Source organism: Stegostoma tigrinum, chromosome 33 (genome assembly GCF_030684315.1).
Source record: "Stegostoma tigrinum isolate sSteTig4 chromosome 33, sSteTig4.hap1, whole genome shotgun sequence".
Lineage (NCBI taxonomy): Eukaryota > Metazoa > Chordata > Chondrichthyes > Orectolobiformes > Stegostomatidae > Stegostoma > Stegostoma tigrinum.
Genome location: NC_081386.1, coordinates 9,548,528 through 9,570,353, shown reverse-complemented (window position 1 = coordinate 9,570,353; position 21,826 = coordinate 9,548,528). Strand labels below are relative to the sequence as shown.

Sequence of the window (21,826 nt, the reverse complement as noted above, 5' to 3'; positions counted from 1 at the left end):
CCCATGGAAGGCTCATTCAGAAGGTCAGGAGGAATGGGATACAGGGGAACTTAGCTGCTTGGATACAGAATTGGCTGGCCAACAGAAGACAGCGAGTGGTAGTAGAAGGAAAATATTCTGCCTGGAAGTCAGTGGTGAGTGGGGTTCCACAGGGCTCTGTCCTTGGGCCTCTACTGTTTGTAATTTTTATTAATGACTTGGACGAGGGAATTGAAGGATGGGTCAGCAAGTTTGCAGACGACACAAAGGTCGGAGGTGTCGTTGACAGTGTAGAGGGCTGTTGTAGGCTGCAGCGGGACATTGACAGGATGCAGAGATGGGCTGAGAGGTGGCAGATGGAGTTCAACCTGGATAAATGCGAGGTGATGCATTTTGGAAGGTCGAATTTGAAAGCTGAGTACAGGATTAAGGATAGGATTCTTGGCAGCGTGGAGGAACAGAGGGATCTTGGTGTGCAGATACATAGATCCCTTAAAATGGCCACCCAAGTGGACAGGGTTGTTAAGAAAGCATATGGTGTTTTGGCTTTCATTAACAGGGGGATTGAGTTTAAGAGTCGTGAGATCTTGTTGCAGCTCTATAAAACTTTGGTTAGACCGCACTTGGAATACTGCGTCCAGTTCTGGGCGCCCTATTATAGGAAAGATGTGGATGCTTTGGAGAGGGTTCAGAGGAGGTTTACCAGGATGCTGCCTGGACTGGAGGGCTTATCTTATGAAGAGAGGTTGACTGAGCTCGGTCTCTTTTCATTGGAGAAAAGGAGGAGGAGAGGGGACCTAATTGAGGTATACAAGATAATGAGAGGCATAGATAGAGTCGATAGCCAGAGACTATTTCCCAGGGCAGAAATGGCTAGCACGAGGGGTCATAGTTTTAAGCTGGTTGGTGGAAAGTATAGAGGGGATGTCAGAGGCAGGTTCTTTACGCAGAGAGTTGTGAGAGCATGGAATGCGTTGCCAGCAGCAGTTGTGGAAGCAAGGTCATTGGGGTCATTTAAGAGACTGCTGGACATGCATATGGTCACAGAAATTTGAGGGTGCATCCATGAGGATCAATGGTCGGCACAACATTGTGGGCTGAAGGGCCTGTTCTGTGCTGTACTGTTCTATGTTCTATGTTCTATGTTCTATGTGTCACAGCCAAAACTTGTCTCTCAAATCAAAATCAAAAAACAAAACCTAGGCATGGCTGCATTGCTGTTTATGGAACCTTGCTGTGTGTAAACTGGCTGCCATGTTTCCTACATTATAAAAGTCTGACAACACAAAGAACTTAAATTAGCAATCGAAGACTCAAGTGTCCTGAGGCACGCACAAAATAAATGCAACTTTTGGTTTAAAATAAAGATCACGGGTTAGTGTTAAGCTGTGCTGCAGTAAGTAGATTAGCAAAGCTGTAGCTGCAGTAGAGGGTGGTTTAACTATGTAGACATGGTACTGATAGTGTTATCAGAGGGTAGAGGAAGTTTGGAGCTATAACTCTGCGTTCCTATGTGCAATCTTGAAAATTAGAAGGCTGCCTTCACGGTGATTGGTAATTGGTTTTTAACTCAGTCCCTACATTCAACACAACCGTTTCAAAAAGGTGGATTATGTCCAAGGTCAGAAAAAGCAGCTGATGTATCTGACAACTCTGCAGAAGTTATTAGAAAAGTCCAGTTGAACACAGCTCCAAAGGAATGCTCTGATGAAAAATGCAGTAAGGAGTTCCAGTCAGAAAAGGATGAGAAAACACATGGATTTGGCTCTATTGATTGACTACTAGAAAACAACTACGGCTTTATGCTGTACACAGTTTTCCATTTATATAAATTTTGTTATCAGGAGTATAATTAAGAAATCACGATTTGGCCTGTGGTACTACCAATGACATTTATATAATGCTATTAAGGTAATGTCCCAACGCCCTTCACAGAAAAATCTAAAAGCCAATAAGGAGATATTAAGGTCAGACGACCGAAAACTTGGTCAAAGAGGTCAGAACTTTCTTGAAGGAGGAGGATGAGGTAGAGGAGTATAGGGAAGGAATTCAAAGCTTTCAAAAGAACTGAAGACATGGTCATCAATGACGAAGTGATTAAAAGCAGGGATGCACAAGGGGCTAGAATTAGATATTGAATGTTATGGCACTGGAGGAGATTACAAGTGGTAGGGAGGTGAGAGGCTACATGTTTACAAGGCTCCCTCTGTGACTGTCCAAGTACCTCTATGACTATTTCTGTGCATATGGGATGTGTCCGTGAGCGTGTGCCCATGTCAGTATCTCATGAGAAAAAGAGATTTTCCTCATATTTTTCCATGATATACTTCATTGTGTGTAGTGTCCATGTGTGTAAGATGGAGGGATTTGAAAATAAGGATGAGATCTTTAAAATTAGGACATTAATTGACTGATAGCCAATGTAGGTCAGAGAATAGGGCTGTTGGGGAACAAGACTTGGTGCAATTCGGGACCGGGCAAAGTCCATGATGATTTCAAGTTTAGACAACCATTCACCCCAAGTTGTATGCTTAAATATACTCAACAATTTTCATAACCATGCTGTGAATTGCATTATGCTGAAGGAACAGATGTGGCAAAGGTTTTCATCCTGCACTTATCAGGACACATACAGAAATACCAAAATTCAAAGGGAACAGTCAACTTGTACTGCATGGGAAAATTGCTCTGATTGTCGGATGGATAAAAGTACTTGGGAGAAGTTGTTTCCAACCTTTTCTTTAAAAACAAAAAGGGCAAGTCAAATCTGAATTTTTGAGGCATTTGTTGTGGGATATGTACCAGGAAACCGTTCTCTCCTAATATTTTGTTTAACTGAGAAAGGCACAATGCCTGGTGATTTTGTTTGTAAAGATCATGCAATATAAATTGCTGTTCCTTTTCAAATGTGATATGTTTGCTTCTGATGAGTGCAACATGGAAAGCTTTAACAGAGTGACCTTTTTACCTGCAATACTCAATCTGTATTCTTGCAAAATATGTTCTAAAACAGAATAAAACAGGAGAACCCTTTCCAAAATGGTGGTCCACTGTAGGTATCTAATATTGTGGCGCGATATTGTAAAATAACAGCCAGGAACATTACAAGTGGTAACACAGGGCTCAATTTTAATGGATTTCTCAAATAATTCTCTGCTGTTACATACCAAACTCAACTTGCAGCAAAATGCTTCAGTAGAGTTGACATTCATATAGTACGGAACAAGGAGGACGATTGAATTTAATATAAAAATTCCCAAAATGTGAATGGTTTTTTAATAAATGCAGAATTCTTTATGATATGGTCAAAACATATCAATGTTATGGTTATGGCTTGGCAGAAGGCAATTTTGGCCGGTGCCATTATACAGAGGTACTTTTTCAATAAGCCACATTATGGCATGTAGCTTCTGGTAAACACATACAAACCATAGGCCTAATTCTGCAATTTCAAGGTCAGATTAGTTATGGCTACACTGCTGCTGGATCATAGCACTATTCCTCATACACACGGCAATCTATGACGAAAAGAGCTAACCATGTGATTTCTAAGATTAAGAAAGCACACCAAAACGTTTGGAAGTTTGTGTACTGCAAGTCAAATTATTTCACCTAAGGAAGTTCTGGAAGTAAATAAATAGCTTAAGTAAAGATCAAAAGTCTTTCAGTACATCATGAAATTCTAGATCCTCAAACACATTTGAAAACAATAGGCTTACATTAGTTTCTTTTTCAGAAAGACATGCAAAGAAAACCCTTGATAAAAAAGGATACAAAAGACTCCAAAAGCAGATTTGCAACTATTTCTGTCAAATCGAGTTACCTACAACATTTAACAAAACAGTAATGTTTGTGAACATCCAATCAAATATTAGAGACAAATTCAGGAGTTAAGGCAGTATCTGCAGAATGAACACATGGCTTGAGGTCTTAGGCATCCTAGATTCCAAACCTCAACTCATGTTCTCATAAATGCTGACTGTTTCCAATGTGTCCTGTATCTGTTCCAGTATTTTTATTATGTTTTTTCAGCTCAGGACAGTGCAGGTCACATGTAAAAACATGGGGATTTATTTGTGTGAAGTGCCATTTAACAAGAGATTTACAATGAAAAGAAAATGAGACGTGGAGAAAAGGAAGAACCAAGAAATGAGATGAAGTTGGCAATAAAACTAAGGGTGATGGCAATGACACAAACAACAATTTCAAACCAAAAGTTCAGGATGAAGCATACCTCTGAAAGTTCAATTAAAACTGCTAAGTAAGCAGTACCTGAAAACAGGAATTATTTGCACAGATATGCCTGGAAAACACATCCATGCAACGTGACACTGCTGCTAGTCAATTTTTACATGGTAAAAGCCAACTTCAGCCTCTGATCATAATCCATAATTTACAGAAACAAGACTCAACAAGGCTAAACAAGGCTGAACAAGGCTGAAAACAGAACTGGTCAATTCCTGTCCTTAAAAATGGTTAACAGATTTCACTAATGCAGAACAGCAAGAGTTTAGAACTTTGGAAATTTATGTAACTGAAGTCATTGGCCTGACAAAATGTTAAATCAGACATTGCATGGAAAGGTGTTATTTTACACCATGTCAACATTCTACTGGATTAATTTAACCAAGATCTTTTGGCTAGAGATAACAAGTTCTCAATTCCCCCACCTGCAATAACATCATCAAAACCCCAGAAATGCTTTCATATCAAACATTCAGCAATACCATCGTCATATTTATAGGAACAGCATCAGAATGGTTCTCATTCATTGAAATGCGATTTCAGTGGTAGAGTACACATCTACCAACACAATTCAACCATACAGGGTACAGTTCACACAGCATGGTTATTTATGATCATTTCACCATACAAACTATTGTACAGCACGCCAGCCATGTTTGATTTCACGTGCATGATGCGTGGTGACAAATAATGATACAGTCAAAGCTCGCGCTACAATGAAAGAGGGAGGAGTCATGATCACGCGAGGATCTTACGTAGAGTGATAAAAATGGTATGCAGTTCCTTCCAGTGAATATCTCTGCCATTTTATGTATTTTTACATACATCCTGTAAAGTTTAAATTTAGCTCAGGCACCTACATTTTAAAATCATTCTGCTTTGATTGTGCAAAAAAAGGCAAAACATTCAAGCAATAAATTATTTTAGACAGAGATCAGGTGTATGGACTGATGAACAAGGATGCAGCAGCTTAAATGAGTATAGATAACATGTTTTCACAGGGTGAAATATACAGTAAACCCTATACCAGTCATACAATCTGAAGATGTCACTATATTCTTTGTAATAAATCTTGGCCAAATTGGGCTTTAAATTTTGAATTTAAAATTGATTTTTTTCCCTCAGAATATTGATAATTAAAATACAAAAACATCAAGAGTAAAACGTGACCCATAGCACATTCTTTTCCTCATAAAAGGTTCATAAGCAATCTTGGAAGAATATATTTATTCTAACTGAAAGATAAATTATTTGACAGATTGTATTACTTGGGATAAAATGACAATAAATCAATTCTGACTGGCTTAACAGCAAAATGAGCCAAAACAAAAGTCATTAGAAAACACACACTAGTATTATTTCCAAGATGAAACACCTTAAGGCAGTATTACTGCTAAAGCTGGGTATTTTTGTCTTAAGATATCACAATGATGTCACCTGAAACTATTAATGTACGAGATTGTAACCTTAGTTGGTGAATTTATGATCAGAAATGCATGCTGCAGATTAAGATTGGCCCCACAAAAATGCATGGTAGACTAACATTTTAAATTCATATTAAGGCATCTTAGAGGAGATAAACATTTGCCAAAATACTAAGACAGCATTATTTTCTAGCATTGAGATTTGGTATGTAGTACATATATACACTGCAAAAATCGTACAAACAACGTGCAGTTTCTGGCTCAGTTCACATTGTTAATCACAGGTAGTCAAACCTTGTCATGAGCACGGTGACCCTCAGTCCTTCAATGGCAGATTGTATCGCTTTCAATGGTCAAACTGCAACTGTCATATTAAAAAAAAAGCTAAAAATTGTCATTCAGACAAATAAGTTCTCTTGTATCCAGAAGCAACGAAGGTGGTCTTAATGTTTAAGAAAAGGAAATCTTGGCAGTAAACATTGTCATGACATCTGGTTTGGGTCAAATTCCAATATTAACTGTTTGATGTGTGATAGCTTCCGGTGTAGGTACTCACAGCGAACCTTCTCTTCCTGGTATGTGGGATGGGTCTGTTTCAAAAAAATGGGAGGAAATAAAAAAACAAACATTCACAATACTTAAATTGTTAAAAAAACACACAAAATATAACAAAAACCTTGTGAAAAGAGCCATAACTGAATTTTACAACGTGCATGAGAGACTGGGATAGATGGAGGAGGCACGCACTTAATTATTGCAAACATTTTATAGTTGAACTCATCGTTAATTTAGAAATAGTGATGGAAAGGCATAAGTTTCCATAGATATTGATGATCTCAGCATCACTGAAACGAAGGGAAGAGTCAGAGGACAGACAAAACGATAAGACAAGTTATTGAATAAATCTGGAGAGCTGATCAGGCCGAGATACAGGAAAATGGACTTTGTCGAAATTAAGACTTTTTGCACTGCAAAAATAACGTATGCAAAATAAAACATGATCACTGAACTGATAAACAATATGACCATCTCCAAAGCATTTTGAAAATACCTATATCCCATATCACAACATTCCCAGGCAAAGACTAATTGCAATAAGAGACCGACAGCTAACAAAGAAATCCTCAAGTATTCTATAAGCTCAATGGTAAAAAGGAGATAAAATGAGTAGCAGGCCGATTCAGGAAAAAGCTGATTTATAATGGTAGCAATAGACATGGTTGACATCTGACATTAATATTTTGCATCTATATTTATCTATGAGATAGATGCTGCCTAGGCCATGGTGACAGAAGGAAATTTTTACATTAAGTATTGGACAAGTTGTTGGTGCTCAAGTTGACAAAGCACCTTGCACTGATGGGATGCATCCAAGGAGAGTGAAGGATGCCAGAGTGGAAATTACAGAGACACTGGTAATTATCTTTCGCTCTTCCCTAGACTCAGAGGCAGTCCTAGATGGTTTCCAGAATTGCAAGCATTACATTTGTGTTCAAAAATGATTAAAAGAGATGCAGCAATTTAACTTTGGTGGTAAAAAAACTTCTAGAAACAATTATCCAGGAGTGTAATAATCATCACAGAAAATAGGCATTAATTTGGAAGAGTTGGACTGGATTTGCTAAGTAAACACTGCATCTGACCAGCTTGCTAGAGTTTGTGAAGTAACAGAATGTTGTCGAGCTAAAGGTTATTGATAGTGTGGACATGGGCATTCAAAAGGCATTCAAATACGTGACACACAACACACGCAAGGCAAGTGGTATGTAATGGAAATAAAAGGCATAGCTGCAACGCGGATTTAAAAAATCAGCTGAGTGAAAAGCAGCAGAAAGTAATAGGTTTTGGGGTTTTTTTTGAGCAAAGGAAGATTTGTAGTGGAATTCCCCAGGGGTTAGTATTGGGGCTTTGATTTTTTTGATTATATCATGTGGTAAATGTGGGATCATTTCAAAGTTTGCAGACAACACAAATTGTGGATGAGCTGCAAGTGATGAGGATGGCAGTGTAGAACTTCAAAACAAACATTTACAAGTTAGTGGAGTGGGCAGATGGGTGTAGTTAAAATTCAATGTGGAGAGTTGAGGCACAATACACTTTGGTACAGGGAACATGGAGAGACAGTACAAAATCAACAGTGCTATTCTAAAAAGGCGTATTTAAATCATTAGAGGTGGCAAGGCAGGAAGAGAACGTGGTTAATAAAGCAGATAGCACTCTAGGCTTAAGTAATAGTGGCACAGAATAGAACAGCAGGGAGGTTATGAAGAACCCACGGGGAGCACTTGGTTAGACCGCAGCTGGAGTACCATGTACAGTTCTGGGCACCAACTTTAGGAAGGATGCAGAAGCAACAGAGAACATGTAGAAGAGCTTTATGAGAATGAAGTTTCCCATCTATTAAATCAAGTATGAAGACAGACTGGAGAAATTGGGTGAGAAAAAGGCTGTTGGGGGATGTGACAGAAGTTTTCATAATCATGAAGAATACAGACAGGATAGATAGGGGAAAAATGGTTCAGACTCTTAAACAGAATCAAAACCATAGGGTACAGTTTGAAAGTGTTTTGCAAAAGCAAATACAAGGTGAGATAAAATCCTTTTCACACAGGAGTGCTCAGAGTTTGGAAGGCACTGCATGAATCAGTGGTGGAAGCAGTTCAACTGAGATATTGAAGAGGGAATTTAATGACTATTAAAGGAGGAAAAAATGCAGAGTTACAAAGAAAAGGCAGGAGTTTGGCACAAAGTCATAATGCTCAGTGAGCAGGTGCAAACAGGATGGGCCAAATGCCCTCTTTCTGCACTGTGATGATTCAGTGAAATTGAAGGAAACAAAATCTAGCACTTGATTTGTAAAGAACTAATGGTACAGTCTTTTCCAATTTAAAGCCCAAGAAATCAGCAAGAAAAACAGCTGAGCTACCTGGAAGTTGTAATTCTGATCAATTACATAAAACAACTTCTGAATTAACAAAATCAAAAAATTAGGTAAAACAGTAAACCATCTTTATCCCAAAATGAGTAACCTACCTTTTTAAATTTCCTATATTCCTCAAATATTTGATCCTCGACCATCTGAAAAATATCAATAAAATAGGAATCAAGTTTTTACAACATAAGTGTATTAATACATCACGTCAAACATGGTTTCAGATATTAAGCAGTAGATACAAAATTCACCTCTGAACCATTTTAAGTTATTAATTCAGAAAGTCACAGCTTGATGATAAGTGAGATATTTGAAAACAGAAATGGTTATGTGAACACCCATTAACACTAATTCAAAATACATATTCACTGCAATCAAAATTAACCATGGTCATCCAACATTACCAATTTAAATGATAATCTAAATTTGTATTTCACCAAGTTTATTTTAAATATAAACCATTAGTTAAGCATTTTTAGAAGAATTTAAACGATAGAATTTTTTTTTCCAATGACTTAAATGACTTAATGTCTTAAACTACGAGTAATCAAATCAGTAGGAAATGATAGTTTAATGAAACTCAATTAAAAATTCCAAGAGAGTATGTACAGACTTGGGCCACATTGGCCCCCCAACGTTCATGTTATTGGGCTCTACTTTGGTGCTTCTGTTCCTTATTTGCTAGCTTATCCTTTTAAAGATCTGTGGACCTGGAGTTTCAGAAAGAGCTGCTTACATCACTCATGCCTAATTGACAGTTAATTCCTACAGCAGAGCAATTGTGATCTTCTAGCACTGAGCTACAGCACGCAAACCAATATCATTCACTTCAGTGGTTACTGTGTTCCAACCGTCTCCAATTTCTGTATGCTCCTGAACAGGATATGGAAATTACCGTGGCTTCCAATCTTTTACTTTTCAAACTTTCACATAGTATACTTCCTAAGTCAGTCTTTGAATTATTGCAGTGTTTCTTTGAAAATTCATTCTACCACTCAATTTTACATGTTGAAGTAACCGCGCTGTCAAATTTAATCCTATTCAGATTTTTAGGAAAGGACGCCACAAATTGGATTACAGTAGCGAAGAGCAAATGTGAGGCAGACTAGCCACTATGAATGATCAAAGACGAATCCAATTATTATGACGTCAGAAAAAGTAGTTTTGGTTTAAACTGATGCAGCATTTTACGATTTGTTTGTCTTTGTTCATTCAGTGTAAAGTCTGACATGGAGTACAGTGAGCAGCAAATCAGATTGCTCCAGCTTTTTAGCTGTCCTGAGCTGTCTCAAAATCAGACAGGAAGGCAGCTGCATGTCATTCTATTTTAATAAATCCCCTCCTCTCACTTCAACATGTTTAACACAATGGGCTACTGAATTAACACATTCTACTGGCACAGATAATACCAATGTTACAATATAATTATTAATAAAATCAAATGGGGGCAAAACAGCAAGCACACAGGGGTGGCAGAGAGAGAGAGAGAGAGAGAGGAGCAAGGGAGAGAAGGGTGAAAATGACGGGTGATTAGCAAGGGGGTGGGATTAGAGAGAAGAATTTAGTAGTGACAGTGGAGGGACAGGATAGCAGTTTGGGGGAACTAAGAAGAAGCAAGAGTGTGATGGTAGAGGACTGAATAGTATCAATCTCTGTTAATCAAATAATACGCATTCTCTTACCTTGTAATCCTCCGTTCCTGGGCTAAGTGTTTTGATTTTTGATCCCAACTGCATGAACCGCTCAGTTACATTTCCAATTTTTGCATGAAGATCCCGGTATTCGCTGTATTCTGCATTGAAGTCATTCCGATAGTTCTGATACAATTCTAAAGATGTAACTGCAGTGTACTTTCTGCAAAAATAATTATATTGTTATCACCAAGTATCCAAAACCACGGAATTTAAAGCAATAACTGAATACAAACTGAAAGAAAAACAAAGATTCTTCATTTTTCTGAAACGCTTTGTGGGAAATTTGTTGAAGAACAGATGGGAAGGAAGTGCTGGGATTTCTACCATTTCTTTGATATAATTATGGTGTGTCAATTTATACTAATTTTCACTTGAGGACTCACGTTCTTAACCCATACAATTCAATACATCCCTGATGTGAATGAAATTTTGTCTCGCTCGCTTTTTTTTCCCTGCTATACACAGAACACTTGTATCATGTGTAGAATTTTCTCTTGCATTCAATTCTAACAAAAAAACTTCAACATCCAAACTCAAATAAGGAAGCATATTGAAAGAAATTAATGCATATATATTCAAAATGCCTTTTTAGAAACAGTAAAACACTTCCTTCTAATTTTCAAGCAGACATTATTTAACTTAAATTGGAAAAAAATTCTAGGAAATTTTTAGAATTTAAAAACTAGCAGAATCAGTGAATGCAGCAAAAAAGAAGAATGCCATTGAAAATGCAACTTAAAATAGTGGCAAATGGATCAGTGCCAGGGCCACAATTACATACAATATATATGAGTGACTTGGATAAGTAAAGTGAATGAAATATAGCCACATTTTTGCATGACAAAAATACATGGGAGAGCACACGGCAAGGATAATACAAAGACTCCGGAGAACAATATAGATAGGTTAAGCGAGTGGAATACGGCAGAAAAAATATAATGTGGGAAAATGCGAGGTTATGCACTTTTGCAGGAAGAGGCATTCAATAATGTTTAAATGGAGAAAGACTGTAGAAAACTACAAAGGTATTTGCGACTCCTCAAACATAAATCATAAAGATCTAGCATACAAGTTCAGCAGTGAATACGGCAGGCAAATGGAATGCTGGGCTTTGTTTCAAAGGAAATGGAGTATCCAAAAGATTCAGATCATGCTAAAACTGTACAGGGCACTAGTCATAACTGCTGCAATACTGTAAACAGAATTGTTTCCCTTATGTAAGGAGCAATATACTGGCAATGTAACAAAGTGTGGAGCTGGATGAACACAGCAGGCCAAGCAGCATCTCAGGAGCACAAAAGCTGACGTTTTGGGCCTAGACCCTTCATCAGAGAAGGGGAATGGGGAGAAGGAACTGGAATAAATAGGGAGAGAGGGGGAGGCGGACCAAAGATGGAGAGAAAAGAAGATAGGTGGAGAGGAGAGTATAGGTGAGGAGGGGATAGGTCAGATCAGGGAGGACGGACAGGTCAAGGAGGCGGGATGAGTTGGTAGGTAGGAAATGGAGGTGTGGCTTGAGGTGGGAAGAAGGGATGGGTGAGAGGAAGAACAGGTTAGGGAAGCAGAGACAGGCTGGGCTGGTTTTGGGATGCAGTGGGGGGAGGGGACGAGCTGGGGTGGTTGTGTGACGCCTTCGCCTCCACGCTTACTTCTTTAACCGGGAGCCTAACCTTCCCTCCACTAACCCCTTCACCCGCCTCCAACACAAGTCCTCTTCCTGGACACCACCCCCAGGCCTCCTACCCTCCCGCGACCTCTTCATCTCTAACTGCTGTCGAGACATCAACCGCCTCTACCTCTCCACCCCCTCACCCACTCCAACCTCTCCCCTGCAGAACGGGCAGCCCTCCGCTCCCTCCGCTCCAACCCCAACATCAAACCCGCAGACAAGGGTGGCGCAGTGGTAGTATGGCGCACTGACCTCTACATCGCCGAGGCCAAACGCCAACTCGCCGACACCACCTCCTTCCGCCCCCTTGATCATGACCCCACCCCTGAGCACCAAACCATCATCTCCAACACCATTCATGACCTCATCACCTCAGGGGACCTCCCACCTACAGCCTCCAACCTCATTGTTCCCCAACCCCACACGGCCCGTTTCTATCTCCTTTCCAAATTCCACAAACCTGCCTGCTCTGGTTGACCCATTGTCTCAGCCTGTTCCTGCCCCACCGAACTCATCTCCACCGATCTGGACTCCATTTTCTCTCCTTTGGTCCAGGAACTCCCCACCTACGTCCGTGACACCACCCACGCCCTCCACCTCCTCCAGGACTTCCAATTCCCTGGCGCCCAACACCTCATTTTCACCATGGACGTCCAGTCCCTATACACCTGTATTCCTCATGCAAATGGCCTCAAGGCCCTCTGCTTCTTCCTGTCCCTCAGGCCCGACCAATCCCCCTCCACCGACACCCTCATCCGCCTAGCCGAACTCGTCCTCACCCTCAACGACTTCTCATTCGATTCTTCCCACTTCCTACAGACAAAGGGAGTGGCCATGGGTACCCGCATGGGCCCAAGCTATGCCTGCCTCTGTAGGTTACGTGGAACAGTTCCTCTTGCGCACCTACACAGGCCCCAAACCCCACCTCTTCCTCCATTACGTTGAAGACTGTATCGGCGCCGCCTCTTGCTCCCCAGAGGAGCTCGAACAGTTCGTCCACTTCACCAACACCTTCCACCCCAACCTCAAGTTCACATGGGCCATCTCCAACACATCCCTCACCTTCCTGGACCGCTCTGTCTCCATCTCAGGCAATCAGCTATAAACTGATGCCCATTACAAGCCCACCTACTCCCACAGCTACCTAGAATACACCTCCTCCCACTCACCCTCCTGCAAAAATTCCATCCCCTATGCCCAATTCCTCCGCCTCCACTGCACCTGCTCCCAGGATGAGGCATTCCAGTCCCACACATCCCAGATGTCCACGTTCTGCAAGGACCGCAACTTTCCCCCCGCTGTGGTCGAGAACGCCCTTGACATCGTCTCCCGCATTTCCCGCAACACATCCCTCACACCCTGCCCCCGCCACAACCGCCCCCAGAGGATCCCCCTCGTTCTCACATACCACCCCACCAACCTCCGGATACAATGTATCATCCTCCGACCCCACCACCCAAGACATTTTTCCATCCCCACCCTTGTCTGCCTTCCTGAGAGACCACTCTCTCCGTGGCTCCCTTGTCCGCTCCACATTCCCCCCCTCCCAACTCCACCACACCTGGCTCCTTCCCCTGCAACTGCAGGAAGTGCTACACTTGCCCCCACACCTTCTCCCTCACCCCCATCCCAGGCCCCAAGATGACCTTCCATATTAAGCAGATGTTCACCTGCACATCTGCCAATGTGGTATACTGTATCCACTGTACCCATTGTGGCTTCCTCTACATTGGGGAAACCAAGCGGTGGCTTGGGGACCGCTTTGCAGAACACCTCCGCTCAGTTCGCAATAAAAAACTGCACCTCCCAGTCGCAAACCATTTCAACTCACCCTCCCATTTCTCAGACGACATGTCCATCATGGGCCTCCTGCAGTGCCACAATGATGCCACCCGAAGGTTGCAGGAACAGCAACTCATATTCCGCTTGGGAACCCTGCAGCCCAATGGTATCAATGTGGACTTCACCAGCTTCAAAATCTCCCCTTCATCCACTGCTTCCCAAAACCAGCCCAGCCTGTCTCTGCTTCCCTAACCTGTTCTTCCTCTCACCCATCCCTTCCTCCCACCTCAAGCCCCAACTCCATTTCCTATCTACCACCTCATCCCGCCTCCTTGACCTGTCCATCTTCCCTGGACTGACCTATCCCCTCCCTACCTCCCCACCTATACTCTCCTCTCTACCTATCTTCTTTTCTCTCCATCTTCGGTCCGCCTCCCCCTCTCTCCCTATTTATTCCAGTTCCCTCTCCCCATCCCCCTCTCTGATGAAGGGTCTAGGCCCAAAACGTCAGCTTTTGTGCTCCTGAGATGCTGCTTGGCCTGCTGTCTTCATCCAGCTCCACACTTTGTTATCTTGAATTCTCCGGCATCTGCAGTTCCTATTAACACTGATACTGGCAATGTAGTCAGGCCAGAGGTGGTTCACAAAGTTTATTCTGAGTTTAGAGGAACTGGGTTATGAGGAGATGCCAAGTAAATTGGGTCAGTACTCAATGGAGTTTAGAAGAATGACAGAATGAGGGGTGACCTCCTTGAAAATACAAAATTCATACGGATTTGACTGGGTAGACATAGAAAGATCATTTCTCCTTGTGGGAGAATCTAGGACCAAAGGGCACAGTCTCCGAGAAAAGGTTTGCCATCGATTTCAGACAGTGATAAGGAGGAATTTCTTTTCTCCGAGGGTTGTTAACCTGTGTAATTCATTTGTAGAGGGCAGTAGCGGTTGGGGCACTAAGTATATTTTCCGTGCTGCTATATCTCCAATGACTCTAAAGGCTGAGATAGACAGATTTTGTAATCAGGAAGGATATCAAGGGTTATGGGAAAAAGGCAGGGAGCTGGTGTTAAAGATTGTCATCCAGCCACAATCTCATTGAATGGTACAGTTGATGATGAACTAAGTGTCCTACTTTTGCTCAAGTCTCTTGGTCTTAGTGGATAGGCTGTCTCCAGAAATGTCATATGGTTTTACAAACAACATCAATATTGTGTCCCAAGTATATTTGAGATCATTGTTGAAAAAAAATGATAGAGCCAGAGGCCAGAGTTCCAGAAGCAGTTTTATGAAGGTACTTGGTAAATAGATTTTACTGCAAGTCTATTTTATTTGGTGGAGTTTTTGCATTGAGATTGATATAACTTTTGTAGAACCTCTTGGCAGTACAGACTTGAATACTTTTGCAAAGACAGACATTTTGCCAAAATGTTTGGTCTTGGACTCTAGGACAAAATGCCAAATTTGCCACAGATGAAGCAACAATAAACAGTGAGCTCTTGAAGCTCCCAGATAAGCCAAAAGTGACACATTCAGTTACAGGGCCCATTCTCAGCAAACAAAAAGAATGACTAAACCTTTGTGATCAGAGATAATGGGTCTTGGCCTGCTGTGTTCAACCAGCTTCACAATTGGTTATCTTGACTAAATCTTTGTGCCTGTTTTGAATTACCCCAGAGTTAGGGAGCCTATGATTCCCTGATGATTTTTCCACAGCAACATCTCAACCAGGGATGGCATGCTAATCATTCAGCACTCTTACGCTTCAGTATAAATAATGACCTTTAAAAGTTTGGAATTCTTGCATTTCTCCTGACAGGCACAAGTCAGAAAGCTTAAGGAACACATCTTTATTTTCACCTTGCAAATGCTTATGAAAAGGATAAAAACTATCCCTCTCATCACAAAGTGTCAGCAGTCTGACTCTGGACCAAAAATTATCCCACGTGAAAGAAAATATTACCAGCAAATAAAAACTGACAAGAACTGCAGATGATATAAATCAGAAACAACAACAGAAATTGTTGGAGAAGCTCAGCATGTTTGGCAGCATCTTGGAGAGAAATCAAAGGTTAACATTTTGGGTGGACTGACCCTTCCTCAGAATCAAGAATCACTCGACCCGAAATGTCAACTTATTTTTCTCCACTTATAATACTGGCAAAAAACTGTTCTTTCTCCATTTTTTCCTTCTCAGATGTTGTGCTCCACTATACCAATGGCTTCCAGTATTCAGTCAAGTGCTGGAATAGCAGTCTAACCAAACACGGCGTTAGAACCCTCATCGTAACACCACGTAATACACAACATTGGACTTTAAACCTGTCATTATCCATCTGCCAGCTGGACCTAAGCTGCTCACCAGCAAAGCAAACTTAATTTCTTAAAAGCTCCAGCAAATCACACAAATTTCTTTTTTAAAATACTTTCCAATCTATATTTGGAATGAACGAACATTCGGTACTGTATAAATAATAACTGGTTATTTTCTTCCAGCAGGGGTCAGTGGTATAAATATTAACAGTTAATATTGCAAGACAGAACTACCAGCAGATGGCAAAGTTTGACAGAACAAAGACTCAAAATGACCATTCCAGATTCTAAGCTAACTCAGGGCCAAGCTTTTGTACTGAGGAATATCTAGATCATGGATTCCAGAGAAATGTCCTCAAAACTTTCAACTAGATTTCCACGCCGCCCCCCCACCCCGAAACCCCGGTAGACTTGATTCCTTGAATTAGGCAGTCAGAACCCGTTACAGGGGTCTATGACAATCATCCTATTCACTTCTGCAAATATGCATCAAACCACTCAATTCTGAAACATCAAGTACTAAAATACTTGCTTTCCAGCAGCTGAGTTCAAGAAAGTCAACAAAAGAAGTTTAATAAAACAGGATTAAGACAGCCAGTCACTATATAAACCTTCAAACATTTTAGCAATATAACACAAAATTTAAAATTCCTGAAATTTAAATCAAGCAGAGTGAACGCTTTTAAATTTGGCCAGGAGCACATTTTTGCTACTCTTCTAGATATCTTTTGAACAAAAATATTCAGTTAACATTTCAAAGACTAAATTTAACTAAGCAGAAAGGTAGGAAATGTATTCGAATTCCTCAATATTCACCCCTAGGGCATTTTCCTCATTTCCCTATTGTACCAGTAATCCAGAACCCCTAGTTAATGCTCTGGGAACATGGTTTTGAATTCCACCATGATGGAATCATGAAATTTTAAATCAATAAAAATCTGGAACATCTGAAAAGCTAGTTTAATGGTATCCACTGTTGATGGTCTCAAAAAAATCTGGTTCACTAGTGTCCTTTAGGGAAGGAAATCTGCCATCCCTAACTGATATGGCCTCCACGTGACTCCAGATCCACAGCAATATAGGTGGCTGTCACCTTCTCTCTGGGACATAAATGCAGGCCTGGCCAATGATGACATTCCATGAATGAATAAAAAAAACACAAATGCATTTGCCCATCTACATGAGGACACTTCCACAAAAGTGTCCCTTAACATTCAAAGTCAAGAGTAACTCTAATGCTCTCCCTCACCATAATCCTCAGAATTGTGTACAAAGGCATCCTGCAGTCAGTGAGGAGAATGGTAGCTGCAGGGTAAAAATGTATATCCTCCAATCTCCAAATTTAAATTTAAGTATGCAAAAACATCTTAAAATGGATCCCTTGACATTCAGCATCACAAAGCAAAGATTCAGGATCAGGCCTGTGACTTCTTTCATGTAGTCAAAAGTCACATGACACCAGGTTACAATCCAACAGGTTTATCTGAAATCACAAGCTTTCAAAAGTACTGCTCCTTCATCATGTAACCAAGGGGGGATAAAAAAGGGAAAGCTACAACATAATAGAAAGCAAAACAAAGAAAAAAATGCACATCTGCAATGTGAAAGATAAGCTATAAAGTTTTGGTGCATCACCCTCAAGGCCATTTTGTCATGTAGCATGGCAGATTCAGGACACTGATTAAAGCACTGTCGTGCCATTCCTTCATCCTGCTGGTATGGGCATCTCAGCAGAACACTGCAAGCAGTCTTGATGATTCTGCATAGTATTATCAGATGAAGTTAGACAGTGACAAGGAATCTCACCTGTTGAATTGCTTCTGATACAGAGACCAAGTCAGGCTTCTTCATTACCATAAAACTGAAACCTCCTAGGCACTCTGATTTCTGCCTGACATCCCAATTTCTTAACCCATCTAACCTGGGAATCTTCCATCGAAAGAAATAAGTGTTCCAAGCCAGTAGCAAACTTCGCAATGGAAGAAATTAGCTACTGGTAATTAAACTCTGCAGTGAGTTCTGTCTGAAATCTTAAAAAAGCTCAATTGGTTGAACACAGGCAAACAATGTTTGAGTACCTACCCCTGACTGTCGTCACTTTGCTATTGGCTAACATAGATAGTTTAATGGAGTCACCTACAACACAAATTAATTGTACCTAATGTCATGGCAGCATGACGTTTAAATACAGTTGGTTGCATTTTACAGTGTGTATCTTTACATGTCATTCCTTGGTCTCACTGAGGCTGCCAATTACCTTTGAGAGGACATGAACATTTATAGAACTAAGGAGGGAATTGGAAAGCAGACCAATCTAACCAGAATAACCAATACCAACAGCCTTTTATTCAGCTGTACAGAACACTGAATCAAAGGCTATAAGGAGTCAGTTCCCAACAGAGTTTTACACCTCCATTATTTCTCACGTGCTTATTTGCAACTACTCTTTGCAATCTGTACCAACATCTGTAAAGACGATAAAATTTTAACCCCCTTCAGGCTTAAAAGCAGAGAAGACTTACTGATCAATATGAACGTAAGGACCATACAGTCATACAGCACAGAAACAGGACCTTCGGCCCAAACAGTCCATGCCAAACATAATCCCAAACTAAATTAGCCCCACCTACCTGCTCCTGGCCCATATCCCTCCAAACCTTTCCTATTCATGTAATTTTCCAAATGTTTTTTAAACACCCTTGTAATTGTACCCACATCCACCACTTCCTCAGGAAGTTCATTCCACACACAAACCATCCTGTGTCAAAAAGTGGCCTCATGTCTTTTATTAAATATCTCTTCTCAGCTTAAAAATGTGCCCCCTCGTCTTGAAGCCCCCATTTTTGAGATAAGCCAATTACCATTAACCTTATCTGTACCTCTCGTTATTTGAAAAACTTCTAGAAGGTTACCTCTCTACCTCCCACACTTCAGTGAAAAAAGTCCCAGCCTATCCAGCCTTCCTTTATAACTCAAACCTTCCATACCCAGCAACATCCTGGTAAATCTCCTCTGAATCCTTTCTAGCTTAATAATATTCATCAATTGGGTGACCAGAACTGGACACAGTATTCCAGAAGAGGCCTCACCAATGAAGGCGAGCATGCCAAAGGCCTTTAGCCATTATTTCTATACGTAACACAAACTTTAAAAGAATGATGTACCTGCATGCCTTAATCCCTCTGTTCTACAACACTAATCCAAACACCCATTAACTGTATGAAGCCCTACCCTTGTTTTTTGTATCAAAATGTAATACTTCACATTTATCCAGATCGAACTCCAACTACCATTTTTCAACCATTTGATCAAGATCCCTTTGTAATCTTAAAACCTTCTTCAGTGTCTAGAATGCCACCAATTTTGGTGTTGCCCGCAAACTTATTTACCAGCCTTCTATATTCTAATCCAAATCATTTATATAAATAATTAACAAGAGGACGCAGAACCCCACTGGTGACAAGCGTCCAGTCCAAAAGGCACCTCCTGCCATTAAGCCAATTTGTTGAAACAGAGTCATTGAAACCATCAGCACAGGTGGCAGCCATTTGGCCCATCATGTCTGTGCTGGCTAAAACACAAGCATCCAGTTTAATCCCGAAAACAATTTGCACAGAATCACCAGTTTGGTTGCACAGGAATGTAACAACAGCATTCAGCCTCACTGGGTTTGTCCATCATTCAGCAATATCACCAATGCTCAGTTTGTCAGATCTATTTAGTTCCCTGATCTCTATTTCCAGTGACACCCTTACCTAACTTAAAAAAAACTCTTTTCCTCAGCCTCAAATTCCAACTTTCAAATTTTCCCAATTGATCCAAGCCTTTTTGGGGAAGACAGATCCAGTTTACCACTACTCTTTGACAGGAAGATTGCTCATCAAACAGTGATTTAATTGATGCCTGCAGGAAAACCTAGTCCTACCATTGAACAATATTGATGACAAATCTCTTGCATTTATCTGGGCTACCAATGGCACAACTTTAAATTACAATTCGTACAAGGCATTGATGAGACCACTTTTCGAGTACCGTGTACATTTATGGTTATCCTGTTGTAGGAAGGATATTATTGAATTGGAGCAGGTTCAGGATATTGCCAGGACTGGATGGTTTGGGTTATATGGAGAGGCTGGGTAGGATGGAACTTTTCTCACTGGAGCACAGAGGTTTACAAGGTCATGGGGCCTTGGATAAGGTGAACAGCAAATGGTCTTTTAAAAGGTAGGCAAGTTCAAAACCAGACGGCATATGTTTAAGGTGAGAGGAGAAAGATTTAAAAGGGATCTGAGCAGCAACGTTTTCACACAGAGGGTGGTTCGTATGTGGAATTAACTGCCAGGGAAGTGGTGGATGAAGGTACAGTTACGCCATTTAAAAGATATTTGGATAAGTTCATGAATAGGAAAGGTTTAGAGGGATATCTGCCAAATGCAGGCAAATGGGACTAGTCGAGTTGGAAAACTCAGTTAGCATGGTCAAATTGGGCCAAAGGATCTGTTTTCGTGCTGTGTGACTGTGATTCTATGACCAGATAAGGAAATGACAACTCATGGAATGTAAATACTTCTTCCCTTGAGGTTTAAATTAGCAAAATGCATTAGTCAGCTGGTGGATCTTTAAAATGGCCATTACCATATAAAATCTCTACCTCTGCTCAAGTCTCTAGCTAATCAAGCCACTAGGGAAAGCAAGACAGTCATATCAAGAACAACAATGGATGGCAACATGAACAACTGTTACAGGAATAAATCCCATTTGATGAAATTCTTTAAGCAAGACAACCCTGTCTACGAAACCTCTGGATATGATTGAAAATAGGCGACACAAGTCTAAAGCTAAAATTTAAAAATAAACTAATATTGCCACATAGTAAACATCTAGAAATTTGAAAGAGAAACCAAAACTCGTTAGAACTGGGTATATTTCCACTTGTTAGTCATTGCAAAGTCTAAGAAAGGAGTGTTGTTAAATGATTCCAGAACAAGGCTGCACCACAGAATGGGGGAGGAGGTCTCAACCCTGCTTTTATATTTTAAAACAGAAGTATCTCTGGGTGTGATCAGAGATAATCTCATCCCCCCTCCTAGGCCTGTCCGTCTTCCCTAGGCTGACCTATCCCCTCCCTACCTCCCCACCTACACACTCCTCTCCACCTATCTTCTTTTCTCTCCATCTTCAGTCCGCCTCCCCCTCTCTCCCTATTTATTCCAGAACCCTCACCCCATCCCCCTCTCTGATGAAGGGTCTAGGCCCGAAACGTCAGCTTTTGTGCGCCTGAGATGCTGCTTGGCCTGCTGTGTTCATCCAGCTTCACACATTGTTATCTCTGGGTGTGTCTTTCTGCCTCCCTCATGCAGATAAGCAAATGGTCAACTTACTGCCTTTTCAAAGTGCACTGCAAGATAGTATAGGCAACGTGCAAAGTAACCCACTGTTCTGGACGAAAGAACAATTGCAAGATTTTCTGCTCACTCAAGGTAGTGATATTTTGTGGAATGGTTTGCTCTAAGTTAATTTGGAGCAGACCTACTGAAGTCAAATTGTCTTCTCTGCTGCCAACATCAAATTTAGACAGGAATTTGGATCTTCCACCTTCAAACCTATCAATTACATTGCATTTTGGCATTTGGCTTGTCAGTGGTATAGAGTTGCTGCTGAACTGAGAGTAACAATGCAGCTAAGACACCACAGTATAAAACTAGGGAACCTTTAGTGTGCAGATCAAAAGCCTTTTATATTTTCAGTCTTTCAGATATATCAATGTCAACATGCGTTAGTGTACAGATAA

General features: G+C 40.9%; 1 protein-coding gene across 5 annotated transcripts in view; it reads right to left on the bottom strand.

Annotated features, from left to right (window-relative positions):
• Nucleotides 1-1,136: 1,136 nt before the first annotated feature.
• Nucleotides 1,137-21,826, bottom strand: part of LOC125467293 (RNA polymerase II elongation factor ELL) — a 112,482-nt gene continuing 91,792 nt past the window's right edge. For all 5 annotated transcript variants that reach the window (XM_048562948.2, XM_048562949.2, XM_048562950.2 and 2 more), the window contains 3 exons: nt 10,263-10,434; nt 8,682-8,726; nt 1,137-6,238 (listed from right to left, as the gene is read on the bottom strand). In XM_048562948.2, the coding sequence (XP_048418905.1) occupies nt 6,131-6,238; nt 8,682-8,726; nt 10,263-10,434 (325 nt within the window). In that variant the 3' untranslated portion in view covers nt 1,137-6,130. The remainder of the gene's footprint in view (nt 6,239-8,681; nt 8,727-10,262; nt 10,435-21,826) is intronic.